Genomic DNA, 17312 nt, shown 5'->3' on the forward strand with positions numbered 1-17312 from the left:
CAAAACAGTCATTGGCTTTATAAACCATGTAGTACCAAATTGGGGTACATGGGTTACAACTATCCCGCTCAACTCTATCAATGGGTATGAGCGGTACGTAAACTGTGTACAGCACAACCTGTCATAAAAGACGATCATTAAGACTGTCGCAGTGGCCTTTTAACCCAATGCCCTTCTGACATACAAAAAAAAGAGTCAAGAACCAATAAAACGCTTCATTGTTTCAAATTTTTGGTAAGCTCATGCAAATACATGTATTTTGAGGTATGGTCCATTCTGGTGAAGTTTCGTGGGAGACAGAGTATAATTTTCTGGAAAATGGTCCATTCTGGGGAATGGTTTTCTGGGAAATGGTTCATTCTGGGGAATGGTTTTCTGGGAACTGGGACATTCTGGCAAATAATTTTCTGGCAAGTGGTTTTCAGGCAAATGTCATACAATCGTTCAATGTATGAATTTTTAGAGTTTTGATAACCGCATGACTGATGTTCCAGCAAAACAATTAGTTCTCTAGCTCACAGCGGACACTCTGTCGGAATTCCGGATTTTCGGGCCCCATATATCTTTTAATGGTCAAATAATTCAAAACTAGACAAACTAACGAATCAAATGACACCTATTTCATCACAATCGGTTTAAAATTGTTGATGTTATAACATCAATTCTGGGTACCCGGGTACCCTTGTCGCCCTGCTAGAGGTGTAGTTTTTGTCCAATACATAACGGCTAAATATATATATCCCAACCTTTTTATTTGAAGCTATCAATATAATTCACTTCAATCAATTCATCAAATTCCAAATATGAACTTCAGTAAATAAAAAGAGGAAAATTTTTGAGTTTATAAGTCATCGATTTACGGTTTTGAAGATCTCCAATTGCTGCGAACGGATACGCTTCAGAAGTCGCCGATGTGTCGTCGATTAATGTTTCACGCAGCCTTTTAATGGAGAGTTCATACTAGAAGAATAATTGAGTCCTGTTCACACATTTATGTTAAAAATTAAAAGTTGCTATTCAAAAAATTATAAATTACAATTCCCCGAAAAAATTTTCCATTTGAAATTTTTACATGTGACGTCACATAACTTCATACCCCCCCCCCCCCTCCCCCCTACGTCACCAATCGTCACGAATAGGTCAACCCCCCCCCCCTCCCCCTATAAGCGTGACCCCTGCTTGGCTGAGACGGTACTGTCAAATGAATGTGAATTGAGTCAAAGTGATCGTGCCATCCCTGGTACCAGGTTAGTTTGAATGTAATTCTGACCAAAATTGGTTATAATGCTGGTTTCTTGTCAATATGTCTGGAAAGCAGACGAAGAACCGCCATAGACGAACCCTTCCAGTACCCTACTTCTATTTATTGGCTTTCGGGTGGAGGTTTATCGGTAAAAATTCAAACCCAAATTGAAAAACAGATCAAACGTGAAATCCAATAATCTATTGTTACTTTTCATATATGTGTTATTATTCCTACAAAAAGAAAGACAAAATCGAAAGAAATTTTTTTTGCCGAATTTTGGAAATACAAATGTTTGAATTTTCATTGTTGTTTCGTGCTAGAAGCGTTAACACTTCGTAAACTCATTTTTCGAGTTCTTTTGGCTCAAGAGCCCACAGACAATTGATTTTATACAAAAAAATTGACTATCCCTCAAATTTTTTTTGCTCTTCGATTTAACCAATTTAAAGGTGGGGGAGGGGGTGACAAAAGCTTTAGAAATAATTTGCAATGGCCTTAATACGTTTAAAATCTGGATTGTTGTCGTTTTTCCATTGTAGTAGTACACTTTGGAAAAGGCGATCGTAGTAATAATCGTAGTGATTTTACATGATCGCCAAAATTTCGCAAGAACGTAATTGAAAATAGGGCATTTGTACGTAGGGTAAGACGGGGCAAAGAGTGTCACCTAAGCTCAAACTGTGCTAGATTAAAAAATATCAGTATTTCTACCGCAATGCGCAATGTACCTAACATTTTAGGATATTTTCTAAACAATCCTGGAAATATTGAGCATTAGAAAATGCCTATTCTATATTTCCAAGAGCTTTGAAAAACTCTTTTTTATAGTAGTGGAAAAACATCGGGACAAAGTGTGTCAATTAATGGGGCAAAGAGTGTCACGTTCTTAAATAGGATGGTTTAAATTTGTAGGACCCAGTAAAGTTAAAAATAGTAAAAAACAATTATAGCTGTATGTTCCAGTCAATCAGTGGTAAGTTTTGCAGATTCTCGCAACGTGTATTCAATATTTTTGGCACGTTGTTTTAGGCATTTTATTGCTTGGTCTTTTTAGCAGCTCATACGTTCTTTTTCCAATCGTTGTTATTTTATGCACACTTGTGCCATGTAGGTAATCTAGATTCAACAGTAGATGTTTAAAACGTTTTCAAAGCAATATTTTTCTAACTTTACATTTACACCCTTCGCCTCAGACTACTGTGACACACTTTGCCCCGAAGCATGTTATTTGAACAAACATGAAAATTAACGCTTGCTTGCAAATAAATAGCCTGTAAATCACTTTTCGATGCAGTCGTCAAACTCAAATAAATAATTTATCTATAATATGAGGTAAATACATTGAATTTTTAAATGATAACTAGTTTTCCATTTTGAAGTATCGCATAAGCGACGGTGCCAAAAATTTCAATGATTTTTAAATAGAAACTCGTAACTTGCTGGTTATTATTTATCCTTGGTAGAAAAAGGTACTGATAAGATGTTTGAAAGAAAAATATTTCAAACTTGGAATGTCATAGGATTTAGAAAGCTTCATTGACACGCTTTGCCCCGTGACACACTTTGCCCCGTCCTACCCTATATGGGCCATTTTTCACGGAATTCATTCTTTTCATGTCACTATATACAATTTCTTGAACTGAGTATGACATGGGGTAGGAAAATGAGGAAGCATCTAATATAGCTCTAGCCATCCCAAGCCCCTACCTCGCCTCCACGTGGCTATACCCATACCTGATAATACTCTATTGAGTAGCCGCGGTTTTGGGCAGACGGCGGAGCCAAGCGACTTTGCTACTAGGTAAGCCTAATATAAGTTAATTATTGTTTTCATTTTAGCTTATGAAGCATCTCATGCTATATAGTGGACACTTTGGCCAAAACGAGTTTTAATACTGCACATGGATACCAAATGAAAAAATTAAATTAATTATTAGAAGCACACATGGAACCTCAAAGGCGTGCAACTCTATTCCATTCGAAGGACTGCTGGTGAAATTGTTCCGTGTTTGGCGCATATATACCACATTTCATCTTAATATCATATTATGAATAGTATTATTATTGATATCATATATGTGGAAGGCTGGATGATGGAGTGGATTGCCAACCTGAATCCTTAAGGTCTGAACTCTGAAGCAAATATGCAAAAAGCAAATAAAATTGGTACAGCGAAATTGACTATTACATGGATCCTAATGCTGGAAGGCGACTCTTATAACCCCGGAATCCGCACAATTACCTCTGCTTGTGGGGCCGCCCAATCCCTTTTGGCCCTTCTGTAGCAGCATTAGTATGAAATTCATTTAATAAACAAATTTGGATCTATTGCAATTCTACCTACATACACTGGCAAGTCGTTGAAGTGATGGTGGCTTTCCCCTACTACTACTACTACTACTACTATATAATTTTTTTTGGATTTTCAGCGGCAGCCCAAACTGTACAGCATAGTCCGATTATAACAACATTCATTGTCCTTACATAAATGCCTAAAGCTTTGTTAATTTTCAAGCAATCAGTTCGAGATTTTCCAGAATTATGCCATATTCTTAGATCTTTGCAACTTGTTACAATTGAATTTTGCTGACGAAAATTGAGTGAGTACTGCATCTTCCAAGTGAATCAAACCATCAACGATATACGACCCTACTGCAATAGCTTCAATGGCGTCCCCAGTAGACGAGATAATAGTTATGGGCGATTTCAACCTGCCTGGGTTAAAGTGGCGCGGACGAGGCAATGGTTTCATGTACGTTGACTCTAGCTCGTCGTCTCTATCCCCACTCACTAACGACAACGAGTTACTCGACTGCTACAGCACTGCCACCATGCAACAAGTTAACAACATTGCTAACGAAAACGCTCGCTTTCTCGGTTTATGCTTTGCTAGTGTGCAAGTTCAGACTCCCGAAATAGCGATGGTTCCTTCCCCTCTAGTTAAGGACGTTCCACATCATCCACCCTTGCTGGTTACTATCCGTCAACAAATACGTCTTGACGTGACTAGTGCACCACCGATCGTCTACAATGATTTCGCCCGTGCGGACTTCAGGGAAATCCAAAGAACCCTGACTAGCATCAATTGGGATGCAGTTTTGGACAAGGATGATGTTAATTCTGCCGCAATGACTTTCTCCAACATCCTGAACTACGCTATCGATCGACATGTCCCAAAAAGAACCATGCCCGCTCTGAAGCAGATACCCTGGGTAAACGCTTACGACGTCTGAAATCCGAGAGAAAGACCGCTCTCAAGAAATTTTCAAAATATCGAACGTTGCCACTCCGTAACCACTACTTGTCGATCAACACGCGTTACAAACGATTGAGTCGCTCCTGTTTCCGGAATTACCTGAGCAACATCGAACGTAGACTGAAAAGGAATCCCAAATCCTTTTGGAAGCACGTCAACGAACAGCGGAAGGACAACGGGCTTCCTTCAGTAATGTTCCTGGGTAGTGAAACTGCCAGTAACACAGAACTGATTTCCCAACTATTCGCGCGGAAATTCTCCAGCGTATTTACTGACGAAAGATTGACAAGAGAAGAAATTTCCGCAGCCATCCAGTGCGTCCCCGTACTTAGCAATTGCTTAACTCACCTTTCCATCGACGACGCGATGGTCATATCAGCCGCCGCGAAGCTAAAATCCTCTCGTTCTTCTGGACCGGATGGTATTCCGTCTGTTCTGCTGAAACAGTGTATCAACGTCTTGGCTGCTCCGATGAGCCACCTGTTCAGTTTATCAATCAGTACAGGTGTCTTCCCAACAATATGGAAATCGGCATACATGTTTCCTGTTCATAAAAAGGGGAATAGGAGAAATGCGAATAACTATCGCGGCATCTCTGCACTAAACTCAATATCAAAACTGTTCGAGCTTGTTGTGTATGCACCTGTATTTGCATTTTTTAAGCAATATGTCGTAGACGATCAACACGGCTTTATGCCCCAGCGGTCCACGACAACCAATCTTCTAACTCTTACGTCCGACGTGATAAAAAGTTTCGACGACCGGTCGCAGACGGACGTTATTTACACGGACCTTTCCGCCGCTTTCGACAAATTGAACCATCGAATCGCCATCGCCAAACTGGACAAACTCGGAATCGGAGGCTCGTTGCTACGATGGTTTAATTCCTACCTCTCCGATCGCCACCTAGAAGTTAGTATCGACGGCTTCACCTCCAGACCTTTCAGTGCTAGTTCTGGAATTCCACAAGGTAGCCATCTCGGACCTTTGGTTTTCCTCATCTACTTCAACGATGTCAACTTCCTGCTTAAATGCCCGCGACTCTCTTTTGCCGACGATCTGAAGCTGTATGCTAAAGTCGATAGTCTGTCCGTCCATTTTTGCAAAATGGTGCACAGACAACCGCATGCTGCTAAATTCCGACAAATGGGAAATAATTACATTCTCAAGGAAATTGAACCCTCTCGTTTTCGACTACATTCTATCAGACGTGCCTCTACGCCGCGAAAATTGTGTTAAGGACTTGGGAATACTGCTTGATTCTAAGCTCGACTTCAAACAGCACATCGCATATATTGTCGATAAGGCCTGCAGGAATCTGGGATTTATCATGCGGATCGCCAAGAACTTCAACGACATCTACTGCCTCAAAGCTCTCTACTGTGCTCTTGTCCGGTCCAACCTTGAGTACTGTGCTCCTGTGTGGAGTCCGTACTACCCAAATGGAGTTGACCGAATCGAGTCAATGCAGCGCCGATTCATACGTTTTGCACTTCGAAGATTGCCCTGGAACGACCCCTTTCAGCTGCCCTGCTATGAACAACGCTGCAGACTCATCGATCTTGACCCGTTGAACACTCGTCGCGACGTGATCAGAGCAATGGCAGTCGCCGACATGCTGACCTCGAGAGTAGATTGCCCATGTCTACTCGCGAACCTCAACATATACGCCCAAAGTCGTGTTCTACGCAACGGTCCATTTCTGCGTGTACCGCATCGGCGAACCAACTATAGCACATTTAGCACAATCATCGGTCTGCAACGCCATTTCAATCGATTCACACATTGCTTCGATTTAAACGTCAGCCGCGAGGTACTGAAAACTCGTTTCCTGGCACTAGCACGTAGATTCTAGTTTAAGTGTATCAATAGGGCCAGTAGGCCTGTTGATATTTTTTATACAAATAAACAAATAAACAAATAAACAAATACATAAGAATAGCCACCGTTGGCTCGCACGACTACTCACCACGCATACATGAGACGAACGATCGAAAAATCTCAGTGGAATTGCCGAACTTTATCGCTCTATCGCATGCCGATCGCTCTCTCGCTCAGCCGAGGAGACACAAACCCGCTAGATCATCATATGAATAAAACTAGAAGTATCTCAACCGCTGGTCGAGACGGTCGCATGCGTCGATCGCAGAAGCGAGTTTTTACAAGTGCCCCCAGTTCATTCTGCCGAGTGCAGAGACAGAAATTTTCACAAGTGCCATTGAAACGCCATTTGTTAAATTACAATCAGGAGTGTGACCGATCCGGATGCCTGTAGGGGTAGGCTATCCCCCTGTAACGCGATTACTAGACACAACACTTATGGTTCTTACAAAAAACATAAATACCTTATCCGCTAACCGGTTTTGGGTATGATGCTACCCATCATCAGTCCCTCTGTGTCCCGATATTTCAACTGTGCATACCACGTGATCATTACTCGAGGTAATTATTCTCGGCTTTTGTTAAACTACAATTCCATAATGGGCATTGTCCTCTTCGCAGTCAAACAAAGCCCACTATTACCGATACGCTGTGTGCGGACAAATCCATACGTGAGCAAGAAAAGGCCTTCGAAAGAGGTAATAAAATCGAACTGTAGCTCGTATGTGACATGGCAGCTGAAGCAACAATGTGTCGCAGGGCCTTTTTTCTTTATTTCTTCATAGCGATCGGCAAGAGCATACACCCGTAGGAAGGGCATCAGGGCGTGCGGCTGTAAGATTCTTCTACGGCTGAGAATGTCAGCGCACACATGTGTGCTTCGCGATTAGATTGAGCCAGTGGTACTCAGCGGTGATGTGACGCAATTCGGACTGACAGTTTATCATCTTTAATTACCCTTCCTCGGAGCTGGATGAAAAGGCGCCAAAGCTGGCATGAATAAGTTTTCGTTTTACAAGCGTCCGTGCCATCTCGAGATTGCATAGCGGCTATGTGGTCGTCTCCCAGCTCGTGTACGAAGCAATGGTTAAATAGTGATGGTTAAATAGGAACTAACGGTGACGATAAACTTGTACGTAAAAGCGCTGAAATAAACTTAAAATGTAACAAACTCTATCTTTAGATCTCCGAAATTCCTTTTGAAACTTTCGTTTCAAAGTAGGCGAATAACGAAAGGTGACCCAACAACGACGTCATTCCCCTATGCATTACTTGTAGCAGGAGAAAAAGATATAAAAATATAGTAATATTAACAACATTCACATAAGAAAATAAATAAATATGTATGGATACTAACTGTCCCGACAAACTTCGTATTGCCACAAACTAAACTGTGTTGTACATAAATCGTGAATCTCGGATGACCTTGGCCACAATCTCGAATTTTGCAAGTTTCTGAGGAGTTCATGGGTGGTTTAATATACAAATTTTCCTCACAGTAAAGAAGAAAACAACTCCACCATTGTTTAGATGCCGTGCATTAATTACGTAATGCATATTAGGGGGAGCCCTTCCCGGGTTCGCAAAATCTTACAAAATCTTATTTGGGGGTGAGGGGGGTTTAATCATTTCTTACGTAAGATTTTAATTTACGAAAAAACCTCTCCTAAAGAGGGGTCTCTAACCATCATAAGAACCTTCTTCGGCCCCAAAAACTCCTGCATGCAAATTTTCACGGCGATCGATTCAGTAGTTTTCGATTCTATAAGAAACATACAGACAGAAATCCATTTTTATAGGTACAGATACAAAAGTGAACGTGAGTTTGTATGTTTGTATGTATGTAGGTATGTCCCGCCATAACTCAAGAACGCCTGGACTGTTCCCCACCAAACTTAACACTCATATTCCTCGCTGTTATTATATATCTCAAATCTGTAGCCGAGAAAAATAGCCCCAAATGAACATTTTCTGGAGCGTAGCATACATTAATTTCTTAGATTAAACGTTCAAATAGTCGTTATTGGCTTTTGGTATCTCCAAAATACTGGAAATAATAATACTGTTCATGACAATATATTTACTGCATTCTTACCGTCTGTCCAAGTTCAACAAATACATTTTCATTGACAGAATTGTTAGTTTGAACATAAAAAAATGCTTTTGAAATACAAACAGTCAATGAATGGGAGAGGTGGATGAAGACTACTAAAACTTGAAGTGAATTACGAACAATTAAATATTCCGTATAATTACACATAATTCATGCGCGATTTTTCTTCATTAATTCAGCCGCGCAGCCTTGTTTTGAACCTACATAGGACTGTATATTTGGCTGCAGTGCCAACGGTACGTGCCACGCTCTGCGACGGATGCGCCCTAGCAGCCCGCCTACATACAAATGTTTCTATACATTGCAGTTAGGTTCTTCGTACCTATCGTACCGTACCTAACCCGGTTCTACTTGCCTCTATCTTTGCAGTCAATAGAGGAATATGTAAAAAATAAACTGTCACTCAAAATTACAAAAGCTATCAATATCAACTCGAAACTTCACTTTCTCTGTCCAAAGAGTATTTGGGTGGTTTGAAGTTTTTAGTTATTTGAAAAAGTTTTTAATAAGCAATTCGTAAAACAAAACTATGCAGCATCTACAACAATGAAATAGAAATATCGCTAATTAAATGCCTTAAGAATTCAATCGGCTGATTTTAACTTCAGAAGTCACGGACCACCACTACCGTCGGACAGAGAGTGAATCATTTGTGTAAAAATTTAGTGTAGCTTTTGTAGTTTGTAGTTCAAAAAATTGAATGAAAATATTATATCGTCAAAACAAACTAATGATACCCGACGACACTACCAATAAACGTCAGATACTGTAATGCAATTTTTCTGCCAAAAGCAGACCTTTGTGTCTATTATATTTTAGTTTAACAGTTCAATATAATGCTAAATAATTTGATTTACTTTGTGTGTGTGTATACTGTTAGATTAATTAGTTAATGATCTTTGTTTAATTATTTTCGAATTTGATTATTTCTACCTTTGTAATTTTTTTGGGATCCGGAGTGCCCGTTTCCAATACCTCAACCTTCTGGTATACATTGGGTGAATTTAACCATCTAGAGCGATCGCCACCTTTACGGAAATCGCCCTTTTTCCAGATACTGTAGAAAAAAAGCATATTTAATATTATTGTCTTTTTGGGAGACATTATTATTTACCCCTGCTTGAACAATTCTTCTTCTTCAATTAAATATCCCAATGATGATACTGCTGGTGGTACTTCCACATCGTTTTTAGGTTTTGGAAGATCGTTTTTGACTAACGGGTTTCTGTAAATGTAGCCAGTTCTGAAACCAGCGTTATCCAACATGCGCATCAAAGCTTCAAACTCTGCACCGCCCACCCGCCATTTGGGAACCTGTGAAATAAGGGAAGTATTTTTGATATCTGTGGCATTCTTTATTGTTCGCAAAACGGATCTTACTTGTGTGCGCTCTTTATTATCTGACGAAGCAATGTTTGATGAAAATCCTTCTGGTGGCTTACGAGAAGCATCATAGAGCGCTTTACGAGTTTCTTCAGGGATAATAATTAGGTTGTCCAAGCCGACTGGCAGTAATTTTAATTGTGCTTCACACGCGGCTACTATATGCGATACCGCATAAAATGCTTCCTCTACAGTTTCTCCACAGCAGATTGCACCGTGATTTGAGAGCAGTAGCACTTTAGATACTGGCCCCAGACTTCTCAAAAGCTTATCCTTTTCTTCTGGTTCATACAAAGCTGAAAAAGTTCAAATCGTTGTAACGAAGAATATACTGTTGATTGGATTTCCCGAAATATCAACGTAATGTAAATTAAAGTAGGAACGATTTTTAATTTATAATTTATTTAATTAGGGTGAAACGGCATATAACAATAGGGGGTAACAATAGATGGGACATCGTTTACTTGGAGATATAGGGGATTACCTACGGTAGTGGTGAGAAACTCACCACCACGCCAATTTTTTTTATGAATCGCGTACCAATAGATTAAAAATAAACACAATAACAACGGGAACGTTACGTTCCAGCCAGTCATTTTCAAGTATGTTCGATTAAAAACTAATATGTACTTTCATTGCACTTGTCAAGTAGATATTGAAATGAAAATAATCGTGTATAGTGCTTTCGTGTCTAATCATTGTCCTTTTATTGAATATGGGGATTCTCATAGTCACCTCACTAACCTCACTTTACTCACGGGCCCTAATATTACAGACACCCTAACCTCACCATAAACCTTAACCGTTCACCACCAAACTTGGCCCACATGTTCCTTGACATAAGGGAATCAGCACTGGGGCGATGACAAAAAAGTGGGGGAAATGAAAAAAATTACACAAGCGGTTGCGTCGTGTACTGAACTGAGTACACGGCGGGCAATAGCTTCAGTTTGTGAAGAGATAGAAGATATATCTATACCTATAAAGAAGGATTTCTGTCTGTCTGTCTGTCTGTCTGTCTGTCTGTCTGTCCTGTGTTCCTTATAGAATCAAAAACTACTGAACCAATCGGCGTGAAAATTTGCATGTAGAGGTTTTTGGGGCCAGGAAAGGTTTTAGTGATGGTTAGAGACCCCTCCCCCCACTAAGAGGGGGGGCTCCCATACAAATGAAACACAAATTTCTGCATAACTCGAGAACTAATCAAGCAAATAGAACCAAATTTGGCATGTGGGTGTTTTCGGTGACAAGAATTTATTCTAGGGTAATTTGAGACCCCTCCTCTCTTTATAAGGGGAATTATAACTCCTCTCCCCTTTAAGATGGGGGGTTTCCATACAAATTTCCTCATAACTCGAGAACTAATCAAGCAAATGGAACCAAATTTGGCATGTGAAAGTTTTCGAGGGCAAGAAAATTTTCTATGTTGAATTAGGACCCCTCCTCACTTTAAGAGGGGGGGCTCCTGTACAAATGAAATACCAATTTCCTCATAACTCGAGAACTAATCAAGCAAATGGAACCAAATTTGGCATGTGTGTGTTTTTGGAGACAAAATTTTTTTCTATGATGAATTGGGACCCCTCCCCACTTTAAGTGGGGGGGGGGGCTCCTATACAAACGAAATACAAATTTCCTTATAACTCGAGAGCTAATCCAGCAAATGGAACCAAATTTGGCATGTAGGTGTTTTTGGAGGCAAGAATTTTTTCTATGATGAATAAGAACCTCTCCCCACTTTAGGAGGGGGGGCTCCCATACAAATGAAATACAAATTTCCTCATAACTCGAGAACTAATCAAGCAAATAGAACCAAATTTGGCATGTGGGTGTTTTCGGTGACAAGAATTTATTCTATGGTAAATTGAGACCCCTCCCTCTTTATAAGGGGAATTGTAACTCCTCTCCCCTTTAAGAGGGGAGGCTTCCATACAAATTTCCTCATAACTCGAGAACTAATCAAGCAAATGGAACCAAATTTGGCATGTGAAGGTTTTCGAGAGCAAGAAAATTTTCTACGGTGAATTAGGACCCCTCCCCACTTTAAAAGGAGGGGCTCCTGTACAAATGAAATACAAATTTCCTCATAACTCGAGAACTAATCAAGCGAATTGCACCAAATTTGGCATATGTGTGTTTTTGGAGACAATTTTTTTTTCAATGATGAATTGGGACCCCTCCCCACTTTAGGAGGGGCGTCCTATACAAACGAAATACAAATTTCCTCATAACTCGAGAACTAATCCAGCAAATGGAACCAAATTTGGCGTGTAGGTGTTTTTGGAGGCAAGAATTTTTTCTGTGATGAATTAGGACCTCTTCCCACATTAGGAGGGGGGGCTCCAATACAAATGAAATACAAATTTCCCCATAACTCGAGAACTAATCAAGCAAATAGAACCAAATTCGGCATGTGGAGGTTTTTGGAGGCAAAAATATTTTCGACGGTGAATTAGGATCCTTCCACACTTCAAGAGGGGGGGCTTCTACACAAATGAAATACAAATTTCCTCATAATTCGAGAACTAATCAAGTAAATGGAACCATATTTGGCATGTGGGTGTTTTTGGAGGCAACCATTTTTCCCATTATGAATTAGGACTTCTTACCTTTTTAGGAGGGGGGGGGGGCTCCCATTCAAACGAAATACAAATTTGCTCATAACTTTAGAACTAATCAAGCAAATGGAACCAAATTTGGCATGTGAGAGTTTTAGATGGCAGAATTTTTTTTCTGTGGTGTATTACGACCCCTTTCCCTTTTAAGAGAGTGGGCTCCCATACAAATGAAATACAAATTTCCTTATAATTTGAGTACTAATCAAGCAAATGGAGCCAAATTTAGCATGTAGGAGATTTTTGAGTCTTGAATTTATTTTATGATAGTTAGAGACCTCTCACCCCTGTGGTAGGGGGATATGGACTCTCATACAAATAAAACAGAAATTTTTGCGAAACTCAAAAACTAATCCAACTCGAGAAATTCGAGACTCTTCCATAAAACATTAATCAATAACAAGACCACAAAAACTATCTATAGTAACACTAGATCATTCAGGACGAGCCGGTCGCGAGTGTTGCCGGTGACCCGCCGTCGGAAGCGCCGCCCACTGGGGGGCTTGCAAAACTCGAGATAGTGACAAAGATCATCCGAGATTCATGATTTATGTACAACACAGGTTAATTTGTGGCAATACGAAGTTTGTCGGGTCAGCTAGTATATATATATATATATATATATATATATATATATATATATATATATATATATATATATATATATATATACTAGCTTATATATATATATATATATATATATATATATATACTAGCTTATATATATATATATATATATATATATATATACTAGCTTATATATATATATATATATATATATATATATATATATATATATATATATATATATATATACTAGCTTACCCGACAAACTTCGTATTGCCACAAATTAACCTGTGTTGTACATAAATCATGAATCTCGGATGATCTTTGTCACTATCTCGAGTTTTGCAAGCCCCCCAGTGGGCGGCGCTTCCGACGGCGGGTCACCGGCAACACTCGCGACCGGCTCGGCCTGAATGATCTAGTGTTACTATAGATAGTTTTTGTGGTCTTGTTATTGATTATTGTTTTATGGAAGAGTCTCGAATTTCTCGAGTTGGATTAGTTTTTGAGTTTCGCAAAAAGTTCTGTTTTATTTGTATGAGAGTCCATATCCCCCTACCACAGGGGTGAGAGGTCTCTAACTATCATAAAATAAATTCAAGACTCAAAAATCTCCTACATGCTAAATTTGGTTCCATTTGCTTGATTAGTACTCAAATTATAAGGAAATTTGTATTTCATTTGTATGGGAGCCCACCCTCTTAAAAGGGAAAGGGGTCGTAATACACCACAGAAAAAAAATTCTGCCATCTAAAACTCTCACATGCCAAATTTGGTTCCATTTGCTTGATTAGTTCTAAAGTTATGAGCAAATTTGTATTTCGTTTGAATGGGAGCCCCCCCCCCTCCTAAAAAGGTAAGAAGTCCTAATTCATAATGGGAAAAATGGTTGCCTCCAAAAACACCCACATGCCAAATATGGTTCCATTTGCTTGATTAGTTCTCAAATTATGAGGAAATTTGTATTTCATTTGTGTAGAAGCCCCCCCTCTTGAAGTGTGGAAGGATCCTAATTCACCGTAGAAAGTATTTTTGCCTCCAAAAACCTCCACATGCCGAATTTGGTTCTATTTGCTTGATTAGTTCTCGAGTTATGGGGAAATTTTTATTTCATTTGTATTGGAGCCCCCCCTCCTAATGTGGGAAGAGGTCCTAATTCATCACAGAAAAAATTCTTGCCTCCAAAAACACCTACACGCCAAATTTGGTTCCATTTGCTGGATTAGTTCTCGAGTTATGAGGAAATTTGTATTTCGTGTGTATAGGACCCCCCCCCCTCCTAAAGTGGGGAGGGGTCCCAATTCATCATTGAAAAAAAATTGTCTCCAAAAACACACATATGCCAAATTTGGTTCAATTCGCTTGATTAGTTCTCGAGTTATGAGGAAATTTGTATTTCATTTGTACAGGAGCCCCTCCTCTTAAAGTGGGGAGGGGTCCTAATTCACCATAGAAAATTTTCTTGCTCTCGAAAACCTTCACATGCCAAATTTGGTTCCATTTGCTTGATTAGTTCTCGAGTTATGAGGAAATTTGTATTTCATTTGTATAGGAGCCCCCCCTCCTAAAGTGGGGAGAGGTTCTTATTCATCATAGAAAAAATTCTTGCCTCCAAAAATACCTACATGCCAAATTTGGTTCCATTTGCTTGATTAGTTCTCGAGTTATGAGGAAATTTGTATGAAAGCCCCCCCTCTTAAAGGGGAGAGAAGTTACAATTCCCCTTATAAAGAGGGAGGGGTCTCAATTTACCATAGAATAAATTCTTGTCACCGAAAACACCCACATGCCAAATTTGGTTCTATTTGCTTGATTAGTTCTCGAGTTATGAGGAAATTTGTATTTCATTTGTATAGGAGCCCCCCCCTCCTAAAGTGGGGAGAGGTTCTTATTCATCATAGAAAAAATTCTTGCCTCCAAAAACACCTACATGCCAAATTTGGTTCCATTTGCTGGATTAGCTCTCGAGTTATAAGGAAATTTGTATTTTGTTTGTATAGGAGCCCCCCCTCTTAAAGTGAGGAGGGGTCCTAATTCAACATAGAAAATTTTCTTGCCCTCGAAAACTTTCACATGCCAAATTTGGTTCCATTTGCTTGATTAGTTCTCGAGTTATGAGGAAATTTGTATGGAAACCCCCCCTCTTAAAGGGGAGAGGAGTTATAATTCCCCTTATAAAGAGGGGAGGGGTCTCAAATTACCCTAGAATAAATTCTTGTCACCGAAAACACCCACATGCCAAATTTGGTTCTATTTGCTTGATTAGTTCTCGAGTTATGCAGAAATTTGTGTTTCATTTGTATGGGAGCCCCCACTCTCAGTGGGGGGAGGGGTCTCTAACCATCACTAAAACCTTTCCTGGTCCCAAAAACCTCTACATGCAAATTTTCACGCCGATTGGTTCAGTAGTTTTTGATTCTATAAGGAACACAGGTCAGACAGACAGACAGACAGACAGACAGACAGACAGACAGACAGACAGACAGACAGAAATCCTTCTTTATAGGTATAGATATATATATATATATATATATATATATATATATATATATATATATATATATATATATATATATATATATATATATACTAGCTGACCCGACAAACTTCGTATTGCCACAAATTAACCTGTGTTGTACATAAATCATGAATCTCGGATGATCTTTGTCACAATCTCGAGTTTTGCAAGCCCCTCAGTGGGCGGCGCTTCCGATGGCGGGTCACCGGCAACATTCGCGACCGTCTCGTCCTGAATGATCTAGTGTTATAGATAGTACTATACATAGTTTTTGTGGTCTTGTATTGACTACTGTTTTATGGAAGAGTCTCGAATTTCTCGAGTTCGATTAGTTTTTGAGTTTCGCAAAAATTTCTGTTTTATTTGTATAAGAGTCCATATCCCCCTACCACAGGGGTGAGAGGTCTCTAACTATCGTAAAATGAATTCAAGACTCCAAAATCTCCCACATGCCAAATTTGGTTCCATTTGCTTGATTAGTTCTCAAGTTATAAGGAAATTTGAATTTCATTTGTATGGGAGCTCCCCTCTTAAAAGGGGAAAGGGTCGTAATTCACCATAGAAAAAAGTTTCTGCCATCTAAAACTCCCACGTGCCAAATTTGGTTCCATTTGATTGATTAGTTCTCGAGATAAGAGGAAATTTGCATTTCATTTGTATAGGAGCCCCCCCCCCTCTTAAAGTGGGGAAATCCATAGAAAATATACCATTGAAAATAGTCTTGCGTACAAAAACACCCACATGATAAATTTGGTTCCATTTGCTTGATTAGTTCTAGAGTTATGAGGAAATTTGTGTTTCGTTTGTATGAGAGCCCCCCCTCTTAAAAAGGTAAGGGGTCCTAATTCATCATAGAAAAAATGTTTGCCTCCAAAAACACCCACATGCCAAATATAGTTCCATTTGCTTGATTAGTTCTCGAGTTATGAGGAAATTTGAATTTCATTTGTATAGGAGCCCCCCTCCCAAAGTGGGTAGGGGTCCCAATTCATCATAGAAAAAATTTTTGTCTCCAAAAACACCCACGTGCCAAATTTGGTTCCATTTGCTTGATTAGTTCTCGAGTTATGAGGAAATTTGTATTTCGTTTGTATAGGAGCCCCCCCCCCCGTCTTAAAGTTGGGAGGGGTCCTAATTCACCATAGAAAATATTCTTGCCCTCGAAAACTTTCACATGCCAAATTTGGTTTCATTTGCTTGATTAGCTCTCGAGTTATGAGGAAATTTGTATTTCATTTGTATAGGAGCCCCCCTCCTAAAGTGAAGAGGGGTCCCAGTTCATCATAGAAAATATTTTTGTCTCCAAAAACACCCACGTGTCAAATTTGGTTCCAATTGCTTGATTAGTTCTCGAGTTATGAGGAAAATTGTGTTTCTTTGGTACAAGAGCCCCCCCCCCCCCCCTCTTAAAGTGGGGAGGGGTCCTAATTTACTATAGAAAATATTCTTGCCCTCGAAAACCTTCACATGCCAAATTTGGTTGCATTTGCTTGATTAGTTCTCGTGTTATGAGGAAATTTGAATGGAAGCCCCCCCTTTTAAAGAGGAGAGGAGTTATAATTCCCCTTATAAAGAGGGGAGGGGTCTCAATTTACCATAGAATAAATTCTTGTCACCGGAAACACCCACATGCCAAATTTTTTTCTATTTGCTTGATTAGTTGTCGAGTTATGCAGAAATTTGTGTTTCATTTGTATGGGAGCCTCCCCTCTTAGTGGGGGGAGGGGTTTCTA

General features: G+C 39.6%; 1 protein-coding gene across 7 annotated transcripts in view; it reads right to left on the bottom strand.

Annotated features, from left to right (window-relative positions):
- Positions 1-17312, bottom strand: part of LOC128741322 (protein hu-li tai shao) — a 175169-nt gene that overhangs the window by 121914 nt on the left and 35943 nt on the right. For 5 of the 7 annotated variants that reach the window (XM_053837056.1, XM_053837057.1, XM_053837054.1 and 2 more), the window contains 2 exons: positions 9611-10175; positions 9430-9553 (listed from right to left, as the gene is read on the bottom strand). In XM_053837056.1, coding sequence (XP_053693031.1) covers positions 9430-9553; positions 9611-10175 — 689 coding nt within the window. The remainder of the gene's footprint in view (positions 1-9429; positions 9554-9610; positions 10176-17312) is intronic. The other 2 variants (XM_053837059.1, XM_053837060.1) reach the window with 1 other exon arrangement.

The sequence above is a fragment of the Sabethes cyaneus genome, chromosome 3, assembly GCF_943734655.1.
Source record: "Sabethes cyaneus chromosome 3, idSabCyanKW18_F2, whole genome shotgun sequence".
NCBI classification, from domain to species: Eukaryota; Metazoa; Arthropoda; class Insecta; order Diptera; family Culicidae; genus Sabethes; species Sabethes cyaneus.